Genomic DNA, 13,007 nt, shown 5'->3' with positions numbered 1-13,007 from the left:
TTGAGTTTCTTGAAATAATTTTATTTCACTAATTCGACTTGCAAGTTAGAGGACTGAACTTTTCTGTCTAATTTCCAATCTTTGATCCATAACCTGAAAGAAAAAAGAAAATAAAATACATCCAGTTATATTCATTCTGGGTACATTAGGCTTAATTGTGGAGATGCTTACTGAATACATCCAGTGGAGGAAGGAAGAGACTCGTGTAAAGACGGTGGGTTTAAACGGTTGGTTGCAAACGCCGGCCGGACCGTAGCTGACAACACCGTGGACTCTCCAAACTCCATCAGTTAAGCAGTTTAGGGGACCTCCAGAGTCACCCTACGAAATTGCAGAGAATGATCAAAACTACATTACTCTCTTTACACTTTTTCTTCATAACATGCACATCTCTCTATAGATCAGTGGTTCCAAATGGCTTAAGCTTCAAACCACATAATGTTCTCATAGACCTATTGTCCAAATTACCACTGGTGGAAGAGTTTCGGTGTGCTGTTTAGCTGATAAAATGATGACCAAAGATGCCTGGATAAAATAAACAATTTTATACCTTATGGTAAAAGCTACCCTTATCAAAAATTATATCAAATATCATTTTAGAGTAATTAATGTCTCTGAATTTCTGCACAGAGAGCAAGATTTCTTAAGTCCAAAATTAGTGATGAACATATTCAACACCTGTTCAATGAATAGCACTTGGAATTAAGTAACTTTAAAATTATTTATCCATCAAATCGTTTACATATTTAAATAATTTTACACAGAGGTATTTCTAAATAATCTGTCTTCAAAGGGTAAAAAAAAATACAGTAAAAGAACTTAAGGAGATTAATCTATTTTTAAGAAACTGGATATAGTTTAATCAAGCTTGTTAATTTATTAAAGATTTGCCCCACAGTCTCCCACTATCAAATACCAGACTTCTGCCATAAATAATAAGAAGTAACTAGTTTAAATAAATAAGAAGTTCTCCCTATTCCTCTAACGTACTAATTTGCTAAGTTGGAATTTTTTTCGTTATAAAGAAAACAGAACAAAGTACAATGTTTTTTGTTTTTCTATGCTATTTTTGTTTATGCGTTTTAGACGTTTTTGTGGAATGGGTCCACAGTTGGATTATTATTATAACAAAAACCTCCGTTGAAAAACAGCTTATAAAATCGGTGCTGCTTCCTGCTACAGTGTCATCAGTTAGGACGTTTTCATTTGGCAAATAAGCTGTTGCATAGTTTGGGTTTGTCTTGGGCTGAGACTTCTCCCACATATCAGGCTTTATGACCCAGATTAGTGCCCAACATCTAACTTTAGGAACCAGAGCACTACATATTAGCCATTCTAAATTCAGATTCTACAAACCATATCTTTAGTTTCCATACCTGGCAGCCAGATATGACTCCATCCCCTCCAGCGCAGAGCATAGTTTTAAGAGCAATGCTGCCCCACCACTCAGGCTGGGAGCAGACCGCATGCTCCACCACGTCCAGAGGAGCCTCCTGCAGTTTGTCTGGGACGCTCCCATTATCTGAGTTGGCAACATGAAATACTTCATTATTTTATCTATGTGTTTTGTGGGTCCATATTTAATACGTACACGATCATAGATCTGTGCACGGGAAAAACGATCTAGAAATAAGTAAAAATTTCATAAATTAAGTGTATTTACCCTTAATTTGAGTAGGTAAATGAGACAGTTTGCCAATGAAATTAGAATTTTATAAAACAAGATAATTAGATTATATGTTATATTGTTTTCTTATTTTAGGTGTAAATTGTCTTGTTCCATTGGCAAAATGTCTCTTTTACCTCCTTAATTCAACAAAAAATGCACTTATTTTAAGGAAAAATGATTTATATAGATTTGATTTTTTTCCAGTGTGTAATTACAGTCCATTAATCCCCAGCCTGTGATGTAACAGGTGAAGCCATGAGGAAGCATCTGGTCTGCATAGGGAAGGTTTGCGATTTCCACGTAACCATTGTCATAGATGGGATTAGCCAGCTTCAACAGAGCGATGTCATTGCTGAGGAAAATAGGAAGAACAACTAATATTACCAGAAATTCACTGTTCTTTAACTCTTTAGTACAAAGGTTTAAAAGAAAATAATAAGATTAAATATTATATTGAAATCCTATTTACATCATGCATTTTAATCTGGAGGGAGGAACATAAATAGAGGGGAGTCACTTTTGTCCTTCTGACTGCAGGAAACAGTTTGCTGCTGAGTCCGACCACCTGCCAGTGCTTTGGAGGAGGGAGGGCTCTGCAGCAGCACTTGCTACTTGCACAAGATAGTAAATTCAGAGCAATTGGTCATTTCATTTCGTTGGCAAAGTCTCCAACACTGAAAAAAGCTAGTTGCTTTTAACAAAAAACAAATTGCTAGAGGGGTCTGAAAAGTCACTTAGCTGGCAACAACATACTGTTCTAACTTACTATATATACATTAATTGCTCCAGGTATTGGTTTCATAAGCTTATTGGCAGTGTTGGGCACGTTACTTTGAAAAAGTAATTAGTTATAGTTACTAGTTACTTCTTCCAAAAAGTAACTGAGTTAGTAACTGAGTTACTCCACAATAAAAGTAACTAGTTACTAGTAAAAGTAACTATTGCGTTACTTTTGCGTTTCTCACCCTCACCACCTGGCCCCCACCTGTGAAGTTTTTTAACAGGGCGTTCAGATCTGGTGAGTATATGAAATTAATAACCGTTATTTCCATCTTGAAAACGCTCTTTTGCTGCTGGAGCCCTCCTCACTCTCCAACTCTCTGTGTGTGCTGTACGTACAGTAACGGGGTGTCGGCAATGGTAACTGCGTTATAGTTTCAGTCAAAGTAATTAGATCACTCGTTACTAAAAAAAGGTAACGGCGTTAGTAACGCCGTTACTTTTAACGCTGTTAGTCCCATCACTGCTTATTGGTAAAAAGGAAAAATCTGAAAAGTGCTTCTTTGCCTGAACTTGGTAATGTATTGTCTTTAGATCATTTTTTTAAATTAAAAATTGGTCTGTATGATTAGTTACTTGTTAAACCTATACATTTTTTTATTCGCCCATGAGTCATTTTTTGTTTGTTTGCTTTTGACCTTTGATTTGGTTAAAATATGTTGACATATTGCAACTCTTTCTTAAAGTGTAACACGCCCCTTGTGAAAACTTAGCCTAGCCTAGCTATGCCTTATAGAAACAAGGAGAGTGAACAGAGAGATACTGGAAATTACAACAATGACAGATGTTTTGAGACAGGGGATGTTCCACCCCTTTCCACCCAGAAGTATGAGTAAGGCTTTGTAAAACCCAGCTGGCCCTTATCAAGTCAAGCCAGTTGTAAGATAAAGATGACTAAGCAATGCAGGAAAAGGTTGCTGCTGAAGCAGCGAAGGACAGTTCTCACTATGACTCTCTATGTTTCTGAGTAAGTTGTATTTATACACTATCATGGGGATATTATGTTAAATGGTTATCCCAAAAAATGCTATTTTAAACAATAGGGCAATTAGACTGCAACAGCCATGGCTCAACCGCTATGAGCAGCACTGAGACTCTTTTTTGAGACAAATATTGCTGAATGAAAATCTCACATAAAAATGTAAAAGAAAATGCACAGTGACTATAAAACAGCAGCCCACTGATCCAGTTTATACAGCTTATTTACAAAAAAGTTGTTTTTAGAGTTAGTAAGTACAATTTTTGGCTACTCCATCCACCTTGCAACATGGCAACCCAAATTATTTTATGATAAATACATTAAATCTGATAGAAATTTATTTTAAATAACCTATTTGGTTTTTATCTCTTATTTGAAATAAAGTTAATACATAAATAAATAGTAAGCATAATAAAAAAGTATGTTTTATAATTTAGAAGCAGCTAAAATGCTTCATATTTTTCATATTTCTATTTGTAAATTTAATATTAAAATGGAGATATATCATTTTGAAAATTGCTACTTACCCTTTGGCCAGATCTCCGTTCCAGTCAGGATGAACTATGATTGTTTCCACAGAGGTGAATTGCTCACTGCCGTCAAATTCAAACAGGCTGTACTCACCAACCGCCACACGGTACTGACTAACATCTGAGCTGATGGGGACAGAGAGAGGAAAGAAAAGAAACAATACAATTGCATACTTTTATCAGAACTTCAGGGGTCTGATGCGAGAAACTAACCTTATGATGCAGTGTGCTGCTGTCAAGATGTAAAAACTATCAACAATGGAGCCTCCGCAGATGTGGCCAAAGGAACCTTCATTGTATGAATCTAACTGAAGTGAAACCTGAGAAAAAATGAACGACTAATTATCTGTATGCTGTGTTTGATTTTATCTGCAGAGGTTTAATTATTCTTTACCTGCCATTTCCAGGTGTTTGGTTTAGCATCACTGCCTCCTATGACCCTCCCATTGTTAACCCTATAGTTAAAGGGTTCGTTGCAACAAATAAGCCCTTTTGAAAAACACACAATGATACATGTAGGAAGCAGTAATGACATGGATGTTTATAATTTTTGGAATAAAATGATGAAAAGTATATATACCAAAGCAGGAGAGGAAAACCACAAGCCAAATCATGTTGAAGGAATGAATGCTCTGTGCACTTTGAAGTATTTATATCAGTTTCTCACTGAAAGACCTTCAAAATGTTTGACTGAATTACACAGATGTTTAGTTATCTGGCCCGACCAGCAGCTAATGTGGAACATTCCTCACACAAAGTGGGAGCTTAAAAAATTGCAGACATAATGAAAAAGCAAATTCTTTATGCTTTTAAGAACCCCAGATTCAAAAATTCCTATCCTTTATTAAAATTTAACTTATTTCATTTTGTTATGTATTAATATTCTGGGAAAAGACCAGGTGAAGTCTGATGATGACATCACGTCCCGTTGAGAGAAAGTCAGCAAAGCCCTTTAGTTAAACAGGTGAGTCAAACATAAAGAGTGTGCAGTTACACAAGAGTTTAAACAGTGCAGATAATGTAAAGAAGAAAATGTTCTTCAGCATAGTCAACATAGTTAATCAACACATTTGTACTGAAGATATTCTAAACATAAAAAAAATGTATATGTGCGGGGATTAAAAATATGTCTAACCAAAACATGGGGATTTCTTAGAGGAAACTAGTCAAATAAAAACTTTGTTTCTTGTGCTACAATTCGTATTTATTATAATGTATGATTTTTCCTGAGGTCACAACTAAGCAATCAACGTCAAAAATCCTGCCATTTTTTATTACCATATAAACTATATCTTTTCTACATCAACAGTATTGCTGTCCAAGCAATCTCTAAAGGGAGTAGTTGTTTCTACAGACATAATATTCTTTAACCTGTTGTTGATTTTAATAAATACTGGAGTACAGTACACTGGTTTCTTATTTGACTGAAGCCTTTTTCTGAATAACAGCAAATAATGTTAAGCCAAACATTAGAACGGTGTATTATGTGTGTGTGTTTAAGAAAACAGGCAAAATGATGTTAAGTAAATAAATTAGGAGAAAATGAAAGGAAAATGATATCTTACATGTAAGATGTATGCTCATTGGGATTTTTTTTGATTGCATTTGTTACTAGATGAAAACAAAAAAAATAGGTTTGTGTTCAGACAGACAGACAGACAGACAGACAGACAGACAGACAGACAGACAGACAGACAGACAGACAGACAGACAGACAGACAGACAGACAGACAGACAGATAGATAGATAGATAGATAGATAGATAGATAGATAGATAGATAGATAGATAGATAGATAGATAGATAGATAGATAGAATATGACACATACTCATTTTTCAGTTAATAAAATAAATATAATAACGCATTTTATTTTAAAGGCACCTTTCTGGAAACTCAAACTCAACGTACAAAAGATAAAAACGCAATGGCAGAAACAAAGTTAAAACAGAATAAAAACCATTTAATAAAAAAAAAAATACAAAGTACTTTGTGTTGTCTGTTTCCTAGAAACCCCATCAAGGCACGGCAATCGAGTACAGATTGTTGTCCCCTGTTGTACTCAGAGATCTGCTAACCTCGCTCCTTTAGTTTCGCCTGGCTGTTTTACACCTGCTGGCGGTCTGGCTTCCATGCTAATGTTAGCTGGCTCTATGCTCTATCTATCCTGTCTATTTTCCAATGATGGTTGCAAACACAGCTCTGCCTCAGTGACAGTAGAGCTGTAACCGCTGAAGACCATGGGGCTATCGCAGAGCTCGCTCCTGTCAGACGCTGGAAGTAACAGTGGATATCATGTTCACGGAGTAGGTTGTTCCAGCACAAGGTTAAACATTACGGTTGCATTAAGAGGGTTTGGGGTTTACTATTAAACACGTCCTGGTTATAATAAGTTGACTAGAAAAGTGTGCGATTTATCTAAGATATTTATCTTTAAAATAGGTTCTTTAAGTTTGCTGTTGGTGTTCTCCACCCATCACTTTCATCATGATGAGTTGGCATTTGGCAGGTGTCCAAGCCTGTTATCTGTTCACTGATATCATTTCGGTTTATTTTCAGTAAACTTCCCAAAACAAAAAAAAACATTAAATAAATATTAAAGTTAGACATAACTGCCAACACACGTGTATCTCAAGCTGTGCAGTAATTTATGGCAGAATATTTTTCTGGCACATGCAGTACATTAAAACAGCCACACGATGGCGACAAATTACTTGATATTCATTTCAGGTTCAAGAAGAATCGCCTGCACTCAAGGCTGGACTGGAGCCTTTCTTTGACTTTATTCTCTCTATAGGGAACACCAGACTTGTAAGTATTTATCTATCTATGCACTTTATTTTTCTTTTAGTATTACATTTTGTAGATTCACCCATATCCCTTTGTCACCACAGAATAAGGAGAGTGATTTGCTGAGAGATCTACTGAAGGCCAATGTGGAAAAGGCAGTCAAGCTGGAAGTGTACAGCTCCAAAACTCAGCGGGTGAGGGAGCTGGAGGTGACACCCAGTAACATGTGGGGTGGTCAGGGGTTGCTGGGCGCCAGCGTTCGCTTCTGCAGCTTCGAGGGAGCCAACGAGAATGTGTGGCACGTGTTGGTAGGTACACTCTTCTACTCTAAGATGCATATTTTAAACTCAGGCCACAACATAAATGTTACAGACTTAAAAACCTACATGTGTGAATTAATTTAATCCTTCAAATGATTATTCAGTCAATTATCCCTTTTTTTTTTTTCTTTTAGGACGTGGAGGAGAATTCTCCTGCATCCCTTGCTGGCCTTATTGCACATGAAGACTTTATTGTCGGGGCTGACCAAGTGTTACAAGATGTAGGGTTTTATCTCTTCTATTTTTTTTTTTTGTCTAAGACATAAATCATTAGAAAATGTAACTATGAAAACTCATAATGCATATCTATTTTTGTAATTCTGCAGTCAGAGGATTTCTTCTCCTTGATTGAAGCCAATGAGGGGAAGTCTCTGAAGCTTTTAGTTTATAACGTGCAGACCGATCAGTGCAGGGAGATTGTGGTGACCCCCAATGGAGCCTGGGGAGGAGAGGGGAGGTTGGTATTTAGCTGTTTGATTAATATAATCACCCAATAACCCAAACTTATGAATCCTGGTTTTTATGAAATAAGTTGTTTTTTCTACTATAAAGGACCTAAAACTCTAATGTATTTTGTAGCAACCCTAACAATTCTTGTCAAACAGATCAAGCTTTATATTAGCAGATAGAGGTAGATATGTGTCTTCAATCACTTTTCATTAATAATTTGTGACTTCCTTTTTCTGTTGGTATTGATACGGTGTAACACGGGGACCTAGTTCTCTAAGCTACTTTAGATAAGAGAACAAGGCAAACAAGTAAAGGATCATCAGTCATAATACAAATGTATTTCAGGGTTTTAGTGCATATGTGTGCTAAGGAGGTAACAATTTAAAGGGCTGTACTTCAATACCTGCTTCATTATAGGTAGATAATTTTTTATTGCTTTTCTGTATATTTAGTGGTATAGTGGAGGATTTTCGCGAATGTTTGAAATGACCAGTCCTCTCCACTATAAAAAAAAAACTGCACATGCACAACCCTATACCTACTCCCGTGAGGGAAAGCTTATTAAATGCGTGTTTAATACTTGAGAGCGTGCACAAGCCCCTTTCTCCTCGTTTTTAAAAGTTGCTGTTTGCATCGCTCATACAAGCTTACTTTCCAAAAGAAGATTTGCAATTTTTCCACTATGTCTGACTCACCACCGGTAAAAGAAAAAGGGTATGAGCATGTAGCACGGCCTTCCGTAAACATATTACGGTACATGAATGATTGACAATTAGGAGGACCACTTATCTTAATAATCCACCTGGAAAAGGAACATCCTCTACTGTACTTTTAAGTGCTTTCAAAATGGAGAAAATCTCAAACTAAAGCAAAGATTTCATGTTTTCATCATAAAATGTTCTCTCCCTGATAATTCTGTTCATCTTAGATCCTCTCCTTGTTTAAGCACTTTAGGCTTTCATAACATTAGAAAGAGAAAAAAATATGGATGCCATATATGCAGAACTGCAGCTTTCTGTAGCACCTGACCTTGTAGCAATGAATTATAATTTGGAGTCCAGACCTGAATTCATTAAATAAAAAGTTACCTGAATAACAGATCTGAGTGGCAGCAAGATATCTTTCTAAATTCAATGACATGAAAAGGTTTGTCATTCATAGGTTGTTACTGTGTAAGTCCTATCTCTTACAGTCAAAGTATTTATTTTGTAAATATAGAATGCAACCTACAAATTTTTGTGGAATAATATTTTTTGGGGGCGGGCTGTACTTTCATAAATGGGGTTTAAAACCTAAACATGAACCGTCTGTATTTCCTGTATCTCAGCTTAGGCTGCGGTATCGGCTACGGCTACCTACACAGGATCCCATCTCGTCCAGTTCCCCCAAATGTCCAGGACAGAAATGTTCCCCAACCAACGGCTACAGCTAGCAGGGAAGGGGTGACCTCGTCTGACCACAGTGAGGTACAGAGTTTGGTTATTTATGTTATTTAAACACACCCCTTACACACAATGGGCCTCATGCAAAGATATTTTCGTATTGTTAGACGTTTCTTGTACTTTTTTCCTACCATGGGCTTTTATGGATGCGATACGTCAGATTCACCAAACATTCTTACCTTCAGGAAATTACCTGTTGCACTCCACCTGTGCATAAGTTAGCGCTCGTTCCTGAGAAATTTAAATCTGCATAATTACCACCCTGATTATTCCCTATTACAGTGGCGTAACTTTCTGAAGGACTGGTGTGGGCATGTCCCCACCAATAATTTCCTCTTTTTCCCCCTTGTCGCTTTGGGACATAATATTATTTAGGGTCGCTATTCACTGCGTACAGAGTCGCTATGTGGAGGAGGAGAGATACTGGATATGGCAAGCCAAATTAAGCATACAGTCCGTGTCGTTTGGCCAAATATCGAAAGCCGTTTTAACATAAATTCGCTGCAGCACTCAGTGAATTTTAACTGGCAGCTACTTCGATATATGTTTTAGTAAAAGTTAGGAGACGGGTTGGTTAAAAACATCAGAGATGCCACCGAAAAATCAGTTCGTTACACATACAGAGCTTTTTCAACTAATAAATGGCAACAGAGTGTACATTTATATAAGCAAAAAAAATAGCTTGGCTTCTCAGGACCGTTGCTCAAAGTTATAGAGTAAAATGAAAAATGAATGATCTGTTTTTAAGCAGAGCAGAGACACAATTAGGGACAGCTGCAGATTTAAAGGTGAAACAGATTAACTGGAATATGCAACATGCAATAAAATATATCCCCAAGTTTACCAGAAAAAATACACAATGCTATAATAAAATTCAACATATCTTTTTGTCTTTTGTAGCTCAAAGAGACTCAGAAATAGCTGTGCCAGCCAATCCAGAGAGAGTCAGCCTCACACGACACAGACTTAAAATTAAAGTATAAGAAACCTACAAGAATTAAAGCTCAAATAATAAAAATCAGTGTATAAATGATTTACACTATATTCAATATATAGACTTTGGCTGTCAATGACATTTGGGACAAACTTCTAAATTATATTTTGCTGCTCGGGAAGGAGGATAATCAGTGATGCATTTTAAAGGGAAGCCATGCATGGATGGGTGGATTAAAGTGAAGTTGTGTCCATACTAGGGATGCAGAATATATTGCTGTTGGCATCGGTATCGGCTGTTATACGTCATTTTTTATACATTAATGTTTTTGAGCCCTTTATAAAATAATGCACTAAAGGCAGGCATCTTTCTGTAACTATAAATTCCACAAATACATTGTGGTTCTCTTATGTTCTCAACAATATTAAGCATTCAATAAATATATGTTTGAGCTAATTTTTGGAAAATATAAACTCTATTGAAAGCGTTTCGGGTTGAGTAACTCTAGGTCCATCAGTCACCACCCATAGAGCGTCCCCACCAACTTTTATCGCTAAGTTACACCCTTGTCCTGTAAGGTCATGAATTCCCACGCCTCTGTGATTTGATGACATTCATAGAAATGGCTTTGAAGACAGAAGAAAAACTGCAAAGTCTCCCTTTAATACGCAAACCATCTACCATCCCTTCATCATACTCTCCGTCTCTATCACAACACATAAACATATATGAAATATCGACAGCATAACTCTAATTTAATATTCAAATATTCTGCATTTAATGTAATAACAAAGCCAAGCAGCTATTACAGCTGTTAGTTCAATGGGTTTTTTTTTCTATTGACGAAGGGACAGAAAATTAAAGCAATGTTCGCTGAATACTGACATGTCAGAATTAACCGAAAGAAGAACATTTTAATTTATAATTGCAGAGTTGCGTGATATATAACGATGCAGCCTAATAAAATGGACAGCTGCTTCTTAGAGAAACAAATGTAGTCATTTAGTGAAAAACTAGGTTTGGATAACAGCTGACTGATTGGGCAAGACTCCTATATCAAGTCTGGAGCAAAATCGGTTTGTGCCGATTAGAAACAGGAGAAAAATTATGAATGCGACATTCTCTCCTAAATCACTAAAACAAATGATTTAAGAAAAAATTTGTTTGTTTGAAACACATCTTGCATGAAGCCCAATGTCTAATATCTGAAATTCTCCTCAGGTTCCTCCGCTGACTGAACGCATCCTGACTAATGAAGCAGGTTTACCTGAAACTGGAGGAGATTTGCCTAATCTCAGTGAAATCTCACCCCAGGAGGAGTCTCCAGGTGAAAGTATTTATATCTTCTGAATTTTTCCACATTTTGTTTACATTACAACCACAAACTTCATTGTATTTTAATTATTTTAATTATTAGAAATCTAAAAGAGCAAACCATTCTGTGGATCAACCATCATTCGATTTAGAGCTACACATATACTGATTAAATTTGCCTATGGGAATTCAACCTTCAGTTTGATTGGATGGAGAACGCATTAGAACATCTTGCCACACATTTACTGTATTTACTTTTTGAATTTGACCTGGCCATCCTAATATAAATAATGACTTCCACCCGACTTTCATTATTAATTTCACTGCAAAACTTAGAAATCTAAATATGTCCTTTTTTTTCTTAAAATAAGAGCCTTTTTTCTTGAATTGAGACCCTTCGCCAATAGACTTTGACAGTTTACATTTAAAATATGAAAAAAACTATCGAATTGTTTTATTTGAAGTGTATTTTAGGAGTGAAAATACTAATTTCTTTGACAAAACACCTTATTTACCTACTTAAATTAAGGGTACTTACACTAAATCTAAGACATTTTTACTTATTTCTAGATTGTTTTTGCAATGAGCCTGCCTCTAATAGCTTTTTATTCAGGATTGTACTCCATCTAGCTCTATTTGATCTATTTTACCAATTCTATGCATAATGCTTCCACCACCATGCCTTACTATCTCATCTCTGACCTTCAAAGAAAAGTTTCCTTTATGCTGGAGTTAAAGATGGTCTCCGGATATAGTTGACTTCTGAAGGAAGTTTGTTGCAGCTGACCTTATATAGGAGTATCAGAATTAAAAGTCCTAACACATGCTGATTTATATTTTCTGCATTTATAAATGGCTTATGCATCATGCTGCTTTCAGACATCTCCAGCAGTCCTGGAGCCTTTAACTCAGATTTGGCCAAAGCTGTTTCTACCATGGATGAGGGCCACAGCTCCATGTTTGCTAATTATGGAGATGACACACGTGACCTATGTAGCTTTGGTAAGTTATTCACTCACTATTACATTTTGCTGTTTGGTGGACTCAATTCATTATTTTCTATTCCTAAAAAATTACTTTACTTTACCTGTTTCTCCAGATTTAAAATGTAAATATTATCTGCTGAAAATGTTATATCTGGATGCATGGTGTAGGATCAAATTTTGGAATAATTGTACGTTAACGATATAATTATCCTTCATAGATGATTCAATTTTTGACCAAACGTCTTCATCTCAAGAGAAAGAAGAAGAAGAAGTCAATCAAACTGAGCATGAGGGAGTTTTAAATCATAGCAGCAGAGAGGATGTGGATGATGCTTCTGCTGCCCTCAAGGATACCACAGAGCGCCTTGGGAGCATCCCAGAGAGGCAGACTCCTAACATGGAAGCTTTCAGCCCAGACCGCCTCTTAGAACAGGAGCTGATTGAGTCTGATGCGTCAGGCAGTTGAATAACAGCAGCAGCAGAGAAGAGGGAGAAAAAGGATTAGGAGTGATGGAGAAAAGCTACATTTGCTTCTTTTTCTTTTAAAGATGTATCACTGGACCTGTTTTTAAGTTAAAGGACTTTTGTTTCTCCCTGTGCCACTACTGCATGCTGCATTGCACATTGGGAATTGATGTAAAGCATTTTGAATGTACTGTAATAAGTTTTAATATTTAACTATATGAAGCCTTAGTTGATCTGTTTAAAAAAACAAACTAACTTAAATACATAAAAGAGGAGGCCAAGATTTTATTTTGTGGATTCTGGAATGTGGGATTTATTGATTGTCATCAGGGCCAAGTGTAATAATATGTT

The 13,007-nt window shown here is 36.3% G+C and overlaps 2 protein-coding genes across 3 annotated transcripts; one reads left to right on the top strand and one right to left on the bottom strand.

Annotated features, from left to right (window-relative positions):
* LOC119788911 (chymotrypsin-like elastase family member 2A) lies at window positions 1-4,621 on the bottom strand. The gene is made up of 8 exons (XM_038293600.1): window positions 4,539-4,621; window positions 4,353-4,447; window positions 4,172-4,278; window positions 3,956-4,084; window positions 1,885-2,021; window positions 1,377-1,522; window positions 172-321; window positions 1-93 (listed from the first exon to the last, which is right to left on the bottom strand). The coding sequence occupies exons 1-8, from the start codon at window positions 4,570-4,572 to the stop codon at window positions 46-48; spliced, it is 846 nt and encodes a 281-aa protein (XP_038149528.1). The 5' UTR covers window positions 4,573-4,621; the 3' UTR covers window positions 1-45.
* A 1,419-nt stretch (window positions 4,622-6,040) lies between these two features.
* Window positions 6,041-12,674, top strand: LOC119788945 (Golgi reassembly-stacking protein 1-like). Of its 2 annotated transcripts, none has more exons than XM_038293641.1 (9): window positions 6,041-6,261; window positions 6,686-6,766; window positions 6,850-7,053; window positions 7,200-7,286; window positions 7,392-7,522; window positions 8,843-8,981; window positions 11,113-11,218; window positions 12,085-12,207; window positions 12,410-12,674. In XM_038293641.1, the coding sequence occupies exons 1-9, from the start codon at window positions 6,196-6,198 to the stop codon at window positions 12,655-12,657; spliced, it is 1,185 nt and encodes a 394-aa protein (XP_038149569.1). In that variant the 5' UTR covers window positions 6,041-6,195; the 3' UTR covers window positions 12,658-12,674. The 2 variants fall into 2 exon arrangements, with proteins under 2 accessions (XP_038149569.1, XP_038149568.1); XM_038293640.1 differs by having other exon boundaries at window positions 11,113-11,224.
* Window positions 12,675-13,007: the final 333 nt, after the last annotated feature.

Source organism: Cyprinodon tularosa, unplaced genomic scaffold (assembly GCF_016077235.1).
Source record: "Cyprinodon tularosa strain WSP-4 unplaced genomic scaffold, ASM1607723v1 ctg33, whole genome shotgun sequence".
NCBI classification, from domain to species: Eukaryota; Metazoa; Chordata; class Actinopteri; order Cyprinodontiformes; family Cyprinodontidae; genus Cyprinodon; species Cyprinodon tularosa.
Note: the sequence above shows the minus strand (reverse complement) of the source record. Positions and strands in the feature narration are given on the sequence as shown.

Coding starts and splice junctions, on each gene's coding strand:
- LOC119788911 (XM_038293600.1), bottom strand. CDS start 4,572: ATGATTTGGCTTGTGGTTTTCCTCTCCTGCTTTG. Junction 2,022..3,955: donor AACGGAGATCTGGCCAAAGG/GTAAGTAGCAAT, acceptor TATTTTCCTCAG/CAATGACATCGCTCTGTTGA. Junction 1,523..1,884: donor AGGCTGGGGATTAATGGACT/GTAATTACACAC, acceptor TTGCCAACTCAG/ATAATGGGAGCGTCCCAGAC.
- LOC119788945 (XM_038293640.1), top strand. CDS start 6,196: ATGGGGCTATCGCAGAGCTCGCTCCTGTCAGACGCTGGAAGTAACAGT. Junction 6,262..6,685: donor GTGGATATCATGTTCACGGA/GTAGGTTGTTCC, acceptor TATTCATTTCAG/GTTCAAGAAGAATCGCCTGC. Junction 7,523..8,842: donor GCCTGGGGAGGAGAGGGGAG/GTTGGTATTTAG, acceptor CCTGTATCTCAG/CTTAGGCTGCGGTATCGGCT.